Raw genomic sequence first — 9,508 nt, forward strand, 5'->3', positions numbered from 1 at the left:
TTCGTGCAATTACATCACAAAATACAACATTCCTGAAATAAAGAAGGAAATAATAGAGAAATATGAGAGTTTTAGTTGTTTCTGGTAGATACATTTTATATAAAAAGAAGGAAATGTATTATGATGTAAGGTACAGAACACGTACTGTACTGAAATGTGATGTGTGTTTATGTACAGTACAGTACTACTGTGTATTCTTGTTTATTATTGTTTATAACAGTAATGTCTGTTCTATAATTTAAGATTTAAGGGAAAATATACTTGTATTTATAACAAAAAAGAGCATTTAAGACATTACAGCGGTTAGGTAAGGGGGGTTTGTGAGGTCTGGCACGGATTAATTCTGTTTACATTATTTCTTATGGGAAAAATAGGTTAACGAACATTTTGACTTAAGAACAGCCCTTCAGAACCAATTACATTCGTAAGTCAAGGGTCCACTGTATATTGTTCTCCATACACAACTGGTCCGAAACACAATATTTATAATGAAAAAAAAACCTTTTTACAGCTACAGCACCCCCAATTAATTAGAAAACCCTGTTAAAAGGAAAGATGATGTTACAGACTGGAAAACATGCCCCTGTCACATTTTGGATCTTATTGCACCTCAATGTACTTTTCTGCATTAAACGCTCCCTGACAAAGCTCTATACCATTACAGACCCTGGCTTTTGGACTTGTTTCTGATAACAGTACTGGTCCTTTTCGTCTCTGGTCCGGACTACACAACATCCATTGTTTTCCAAATAAAAGACCTGGAATGCTGATTCATCTGACCACAATACACGTTTCCACTGTGTGATGGTCCATTCTAGATGCCTCAGTGCCCAGAGAAGTCGAAGCTGCTTCTGGACATGGTTAACATAAGACTTCTTTTTTGTACAGTAAAGGTTTAAGTATCATTTGTGCAGTAACTCTGTATTGTAGAAGTTGATAAAGGTTTGATAAACTAATCCCTCACCCATGTGGTTATATCAGCTAGTGTTGAGTGGAGGTACTTGATGCCGTCTGAGGGATGGAAGATCACGAGCGTTCAGCTTAAGCTTGCTCCCTTGGCCTTTACGTACTGAAATTCCTTCTGATTCCTTGAATCTTTTCATGGTTTACTGATATTATGCACTGTAGAGGGAGAAATATGCAAATCCCTCCCAATCTTTATTAGAGGTTCATTGTCAATCATTTTCTCACACATTTGTGGACAAACTGGAGATTCTCTGATTATCTTTACTCATCAGAGACTCTCAGCCTTTCCTGGATGCTGCTTTTGTATCATCTGTTTGGAATCACATCATTATTTAGTTGTTACCTCATTACTAAACCTAAAATGCCCCCGTCACAACTTTTTTTTGAATGTGTTGCAGGTCTGAAATGCAGGAATGGATGTTTATTAATAAATGAAATGAAGTTGAGCAGATAAAACATGAAATATCTCAGGTTCATCCTGTCTGACATCAAATAAAAGTCAATGTAAGAAACTCTGTGTTTTTTATTTTATTTGCATTTTCCGTACTGTCCCAAGTTTTTCTGGTTGTATCATATATTTCTACAGTTATTTTTTTGAATTGTTGTTGTACTTCAGTTACACACAAAACAATGAGTGGTTGCTGGTTGTTTTTGAAAACCAGCTTTAATCACTATTTATTTAGGTTTACAACTTCTCTCACAATTTTACTTACAGTAATGGATATATAACCCACTATAAGATGAACCGTATGTAATTTCTGGCTGTTTGACAGACCTAATTAGAATCCTAAGGCCAGCAGGACACGTCATTTACTAGAGTATACAAACTTTTGACCTCAGCTGTAAGCCGGTTCATTTTATCTGGGCTTTTGAAGATGAAGCAATGTGCAGCTTCCTGGTTTGCCAGGGTCTGGATCCACCCACACTGACGAGTGAAACAGAAATGGAGGATTCAGGAAATTGAAACTGATAGAATTATACAGCTAGTGTGAAGGTGCAGTATGACCATGGTGGAAGGTAAGAATCATGTTATGATTAGTTATGAATGTAAGCTTTTCTTTAATGATATTTAGAATGTTATTAATTATGTGTTTAATGTTATGCAGAAAATGAACAAAACCCTCAAAGAGGTCAGTCAACAGAGAACAGAAGATCTGTACTGTCACTACCCACAGTCCTGTGTGTACTGGGTGTGCTTGTGACAGCTGCTGCAGTGCGGTATCAGGTAATATGCTTATGTTTGTAAAACAGCTGTTTAATATTAATTTATATACAGTATATATAAGCAGCTTAATCTATACCTGTGGAAGTGACACTATGTCTGTGATTTGGGGTTTGATTTGCAGTTCAGCATCCTGGTATAAATATAACTGTAATATAACTTCTGAACCGGCAACCTTCTGATTAAAAGTCAAGTATTTTAACCGCTGAGCTACCGCTGCCCTACTGTACAACAGGAATGTTAGATAAGATAAAACTTTATTGAACCCCTCAGGAAAACTAACCTGTTATAGCAGAGCAAGAGTGAGAAGACAAACAGGGGAAAACCAGATAAGAATTTATAAAAGAAACCAGAAGAAAGCATTAAACTATTTGCTATATTTTTGGTTTCTGTTTCTGAAGCCCCTGCTCCTTTCTATTGTACTGCTTCTTTCTTCTTTCATTGTAATTTAAAGCTTGTTTGATTGTGGACAATGATTGTTTAATCTTGTTTAAGATCAGTTTAATCTCACACACAACACCTGAGAAAATCCAGTATTTACCACTTGTACCATGTTTATCGTCACATCATACAGTTCTTAGAAAGAAAACGTAAATGAATCATTTATTTGTTCATTAATATTTTACTTTTTTAATCTTCTTGACTGAAAATGTCCATATCAATGCAATCTTATCTCCCGACCAACCACAACTCACATTTGCTTTTCTCTTGACAGGTTTTCAAGGAGCAAAAGGAGCAAAGGAGTAATTCTTCAAACCATGCAGGTAAATAGTTCTACAATTACTGACTGTAGTCCGTCTGTTTCTCTACATACTTTGTAAGCCCCCTTTCATTCTGTTCCTCAATGGTCAGGACCCCCACAGAGCAGGTATTATTTAGGTGGTGGATCACTGCAGTGACACTGACATGGTGGTGGTGTGTTAGTGTGTGTTGTGCTGGTATGAGTGGATCAGACACAGCAGCGCTGCTGGAGTTGTCCACTCACTGTCCACTCTATTAGACACTCCTACCTAGTTGATTCACCTTGTAGATGTAAAGTCAGAGACGATCGCTCATCTATTGATGCTGTTGGAGTCGGTCATCTTCTAGACCTTCATCAGTGGTCACAGGACACTGCCCACGGGGCGCTATTGGCTGGATATTTTTTGGTTGGTGGACTATTCTTAGTCCAGTAGGGACAGTGAGGTGTTTAAAAACTCCAGCAGCGCTGCTGTGTCTGATCCACTCATACCAGCACAACACACACTAACACACCACCACTGCAGTGCTGAGAATGATCCACCACCTAAATAATACCTGCTCTGTGGTGGTCCTGACCATTGAAGATGGACAGTGAGTGTAGAAACAAGGAGGTGGTTTTAATGTTATGGCTGATCAGTGAGTATAAATTATATATATATAAATCTCTCTGTACTATTTTTATCATTCAGCAGAGCAAACACTCCAGCAGGTGGATTATTTCAATGAGGAGCTTCGGATTCTGCTGGTGGGAAAGACTGGCGTGGGGAAGAGTGCTACAGGAAACACCATCCTGAGTAAACAGGCTTTTAAATCAGAGATCTCCTCCTCATCTGTAACTGCACAGTGTGATAAAGCCTCCGGGAATGTAAACGCACGAAAAGTGTCTGTTATCGACTCTCCAGGTCTGTTTGACACTCAGTTAACTCCAGATGAAGTAGAGAATCGCATAAAGGCGTGTATTCCATTCTCTGCTCCTGGTCCTCATGTCTTTCTGGTTGTTATTCAGTTGGGTAGATTTACAGAGGAAGAAGAAAAAACTGTTCAGATATTTCAGGACATTTTTGGTAAGGAGTCTTCCACCTACACCATGGCTCTGTTTACTCACGGAGATAAACTGAAAGGTAAAAGTATTCATCAGTTTATACGTAACAACACCAACCTTTTAAATTTCATTATGAAATGTTCAGGCCGATACCATGTGTTCAATAATGAAGATCAGAACCCAGAGCAAGTCGTCCAGCTTCTAGATCAGATCGATAAGATGGTCACTGGAAATGGAGGAGGACATTACACCACAGAGATGCTTCAGGAGGCCGAGAGAGCGATCGAGGAGGAGAAAGAGAGAATCCTGAAAGAAAATGAAGAACAAAGACAGAAAGAGATCGAAGAGCTGAGAAAAACATTAGAAGGAGAAGCACTGGAGAAAGCCCGGAAGGAATTACAGGAGAAACAAGAAAGAGAGGCAAGAGAACGAGCTGAGAGAAGCCCCTCATTATTTCAAAAAATAGGCAAATTTATTTCATCAATTTTTAGAGCTATTTTTAGTTAATGTTAAAACTTAATGCTTTAAACAGCACAAACTGCAGATTTATGTTTGTACATTAAACATTTAGTCACTTATTTACATACTTGTTTCATTTATTATTTTTTTATTTCAGTAGACATAATCACAGTAGTACAGCTGGTTGAGTGGCTTCCACACGGCAACATGGATCCTGGAAACACGGGTTAGTTTCTCCATTCCAGTCAATGTCTGTGTGGAGTTTTGCATTTTCTCCCTGCGTCTGCATGTGCGTCGTCTGCAGAATCAGTTCCAGTGTGCAGGGAAGCTGTGTTTGAGACTTGATGTGGGCCAACATTTTACTAAGACACTCTTTTGTTTTTTTTTGTTTTTTGTTCTTTTGCTTTTGGCATAGATAGTGATGAGAAATAGCCACTGTTGTGCTTGCTATAATGTGTACTTATTGTGTATTTATTTATGTCATGTTTACATTACATGTATTTTGACTTTATACCTTTCAAATCAAACCAAAAACATTCATAAGCATTTATTTATTTATTTATTAGGATTTTAACGTCATGTTTTTACACTCTTTGTTTACATTCATGACAGACACACGGTAGTTACTCGTTACACAAGGTTCATCACTTCTCAAGGTTATATCGAACACAGTCATGGACAATTTTGTATCTCCAATTCACCTCACTTGCATGTTTTTGGACTGTGGGAGGAAACCGGAGCACCCGGAGTAAACCCACGCAGGCACAGGGAGAACATGCAAACTCCACACAGAAAGGACCCGGACCGCCCCACCTTAAACAGGAAGTTCATACTTGAAAGCCCTCAAATGTAGCAGAATTAAAACAATACTGCAAAGAAGAGTGAACCAGAATTTCTACACGATGTATATCAGTGTTGCTATAAGGTTTATTTTTGTTTGTTATGGTTTTTTTACATTAGATTTTAAATAAATATTTATCGTTAATAAATATAATGATTATTTAAAACTGTGTTTTGTGTTTACTTATGTTGTTTTTACCTTATATTAAAATTAGCTGCAAGCAAAACTAGCAGAAATGGGTGATCAGGTGATACTTTTTCACAGCAGCAGATGGGTGGGGTCTTTGATGCTGTGTAACGCCCCGGTTAGTAGCCTAAAGTGCCTGTACAGAAGTGGCGGAACACAGAAATCAATGTGTGACTCTCCGTGCGCGAGGCCAACCTCAGGAGGGGGTCGGTGCACTGTGCATGCGTTGAAGGAAGTGCATGTCAGACAAATATACCCGAAGACTAATATATGGGGAGACTAATTGGCTACAATAAATTTGGGACAAAAGGGAGAAAATGCAGTTTTTCAAAGTGAACATGGAAAGATCACCAGTGTATTTCTACATATTTCTGTTTATTGAAACATGTTTTTAGCTGTAAAGAGTTAGGGCTATTATTATTTTGTTTATGCATTTTCTCCCTTTTAGTGCGTCTAGTTGCCTGATTGCATCATGCTTCCTCTCCACTAATGCGATCCCCACTCTGGAGAACGAAGCTAACCCACGCCCCCTCCGACACGTGGGCAGCAGCCGTATGCATCTTGTCACCTACACTTTGACGAGTGCAGTGCAGCTCAGCGCTGTGTACGGAGAGACACACCCTGACAGCACTCTTTTCTCATCTCTGTGCAGGCGCCATCAATCAGCCAGCAGAGGTCGCAATTGCATTAGTTATGAGAGAGTCCCTATTCGACTTTAATATCCCACCCCTATATGAACAACAGGCCAATCATTGTTCATGTGGCTGGGCTTAGCCTGATACGGTGTATTCGAGATCCCAGCTCTGGTGTTCCAGCGTGTGTTTTTACTGCTGCGCCACCTGAGTGGCCTTGATGTGTTTTTAAACTGTCGGAATATTCACTCATGCTGTATTTCACAGAATCGCAAACCTTGACCCATAACTGCTCATAAACAGTTGTGCTTATGTTAATGCTTTTTTTTATACCCAATTATTAAAGCAGCTTCTTTTGCATATTTACCTCTTTAAAAAACTTCCAAAAAAGGAAGATGCACCATCTCAACTTTTATGACAACTGAAGGCATAAATTATATTAAGGCATATTATTGCACTTTTCACATTAAAGCTGATAGTGTAAAATCTAAAGTAGCTCTTTTTTGTGCTGTTTTTAATCCTTGTGTGGTGTTCATAGTTTTGTTACTCAGCCAATGTTTGTGGGTCTGGTGGACCCACCGCATTATTGTGTTTTTAAATCAACACAGCCGTAACTTATTAACATACAGAATATCAGATGTTTACTTTAAGATGTTTACAAGCAATAAAGACAGCAGATTTGGTTAACATTTACTATGGATGTTATGTTGGATCATATTTATAAATAACAGTGCCATCCGTTTGTTGTGATAAAATATAAAAAAGAAATAATATCAAAATATGGCTGGAAAAACTTGTGTACTTTTAACAAATCGAAATGAAACAACCTTAAGAAATTTTTATCATTTGTCAGTGTAAGAAACAGCAGCCTGAAGATACAGAATCTATATCAGTCTACTTATCAGTCTACACATCAGTCCCACTGAACACAGTCTATGTATGCTGTGTCTGTCTGTCTCTCTGTCTGAATCAGCATGTCTCTTTGTGTGTGTCCCTGCCTGTCTGTCTGTCTTTCTCTCTCTGTGTGTCTTTGTTTTTCTCTCTGTCTGTCTTTCTGTCTGTCTGCCTCTCTCTCTGTCTGTCTGTCTTTCTGTCTGTCTGCCTCTCTCTCTGTCTGGCACTCTGTCTGTCTCTCTCACACACAGACGCACACACTCACAGCAGGACATGTTGTAGTAGGACAGAGTAAAGAGACACACTTTTATACCCGCACTTTTAAACCCGAACACCACATGTTTAGTGTAAATGTGTGTGTGTGTGTTGGGAAGTACAATGTGAACTAATTAAAAACCACAAAATGAGCCAAAGGCAAGGAGTCTGAGGTTTAAAAAATTATAAATAGCATCATTTTTCTTTTGGTAAACATTGTAAACGAGTCCCACAGACCCAAACACCACACAAGGGTTAATTAATAAACTGTAAACAAAAATCTTAACAGTCCACAAATCATTGCTTTCTGTTTTTATTTCAGTTTGACTTACTGTACCAAGTTGGATTAGGGTTTGTATTTTAAAAGTAAAAGCACTGTGCAGTTCTTCCACATCTCACTTAGTAGTTTTTGTTTGTACATACTGTAGTTTCCCTATACATAAGTTACTGCTTATGTTACATAAAGCCAACCAGTTTGAGGGGATTTCCGCAGGCGTGGGTCTCCTTCAAAAAGGTCATTACATTTTCACTCATTTTTCCTCACTAACTAAACACATGATGTGTGTTCTCTATGTCCTAACTGCCTAAGGAGCAGACACTGGTTCCAAAGCGTCATCAGATGAGAACCACCCTGCAGAGAGTGGACCCCAACAAAGCAGCTGGCCCAGATGGAGTTTCTGGAAGGACACTAAAGGTCTGTGCCAACCAACTAGCTGAGGTTTTTACAAACATATTTAACCTTTCACTAAAACAAGCTGCCGTCCCGATGTGCTTTAAAACCTCCACAGTCATACCAGTCCCCAAAAAGTCTGCAGTGAAATGCCTTAATGACTACCGACCAGTGGCACTAACACCGGTAGTCATGAAGTGCTTTGAGAGACTGGTTCTTTCACATATCAGAGACATCATACCCCCGGATCTGGACCAACATCAGTTTGCATATAGAACAAACAGATCCAATAAAAATGCAGTCTCAATGGCACTTCACACAGCACTGGAACAGTCACATCTGGAACAGTCTAACACGTACGTGAGGATGTTATTTGTGGACTTTAGCTCTGCGTTCAACACCGTAATTCCTCACAAACTGGTCAAGAAATTGGGGTGCTTAGGTCTGGACAGCTCCATCTGCTCCTGGGTTTTGGACTTCCTCACAGACAGACCACAACGTGTCAGGATAGGATGTCACACCTCCTCCACTCTGATCCTGAACACCGGTACCCCGCAGGGCTGCGTGCTGAGCCCCATGTTCTTCACCCTGTTCATGCACGACTGCACCCCAATCCACACCTCCAACACGATAATTACATTTGCTGACGACACCACAATTGTTGGCCTAATCACAGGTGGTGATGAATGTGCCTACAGGGACGAGGTGAAATGTCTGGGTAAATGGTGCAAAGTCAATGACCTAGTACTTAACACCTCCAAGACAAAGGAGATCATCGTGGACTTCAGGAGAACAAAGAGGTCAGACCACCCCCCACCTTCACATCTCTGGAGAAGTAGTGGAACGTGTGGAGAGTGTGAAATTCCTTGGGGTCCACATATCCAACAATCTAACATGGACACAGAACACCTCGTACCTGAACAGAAGGGCACACCAAAGACTGTATGTCCTGAGGAAGCTAAAACAAGCTCAGCTTCCCCAAAAACTCCTGGTGAACTTCTACCGCAGCACTATTGAAAGCGTCCTCTCCAACTGCATGACTGTGTGGTACTCCAGCTGCACAGCCTCAGAGAGGAAGGACCTACATCGAGTTGTCAGAGCGGCGGAACGCATCATCGGAACCAAACTTCCCAACTTGGACAGTGTTTATAACAGCCGTTTACAGAACAAGGCCGACAGCATCAGTAAGGATGCAACAAACCCTGGGAACTATCCGTTTTCCCTGTTACCATCTGGGAGGTGGTACAGGGCTATTAGTGCACACACAAACAGACTGAGGAACAGCTTCTTCCCAAGAGCTGTGGCCTCCATCACCCCTCTCAACACCTCATAGACTGTGAACTTCAACATTGCATATTTGTAGGGGTGGGTTTATAAAATCGATTTTTCGATTCGAATCGATCTTTATTTGAACGATCCGATATCGATTCATATAAACGCGAGATCGATCTTTTAAATACGCCCCTTTTTACGGTGCACACGGAAATCCGTTACCCCCTTTAATTTCGCGTGACCAGCCAGTGTTTTTTCATGCAACGAGATCTGACCTGCACATCAGTTTAGCATGGCAGAAGCTCAAGTTATGACCACTACACAACTT

The 9,508-nt window shown here is 40.1% G+C and overlaps 1 protein-coding gene across 1 annotated transcript; it reads left to right on the forward strand.

Moving 5' to 3' along the window:
- The first annotated feature begins 1,903 nt into the window (after positions 1-1,903).
- LOC134314643 (GTPase IMAP family member 7-like) lies at positions 1,904-5,327 on the forward strand. The gene is made up of 4 exons (XM_062995311.1): positions 1,904-1,983; positions 2,073-2,191; positions 2,904-2,952; positions 3,619-5,327. Exons 1-4 carry the CDS (start codon positions 1,968-1,970, stop codon positions 4,476-4,478), a joined length of 1,044 nt encoding a protein of 347 aa, XP_062851381.1. The 5' UTR covers positions 1,904-1,967; the 3' UTR covers positions 4,479-5,327.
- Positions 5,328-9,508: the final 4,181 nt, after the last annotated feature.

This window comes from Trichomycterus rosablanca, chromosome 5 (genome assembly GCF_030014385.1).
Source record: "Trichomycterus rosablanca isolate fTriRos1 chromosome 5, fTriRos1.hap1, whole genome shotgun sequence".
Classification (NCBI taxonomy): domain Eukaryota; kingdom Metazoa; phylum Chordata; class Actinopteri; order Siluriformes; family Trichomycteridae; genus Trichomycterus; species Trichomycterus rosablanca.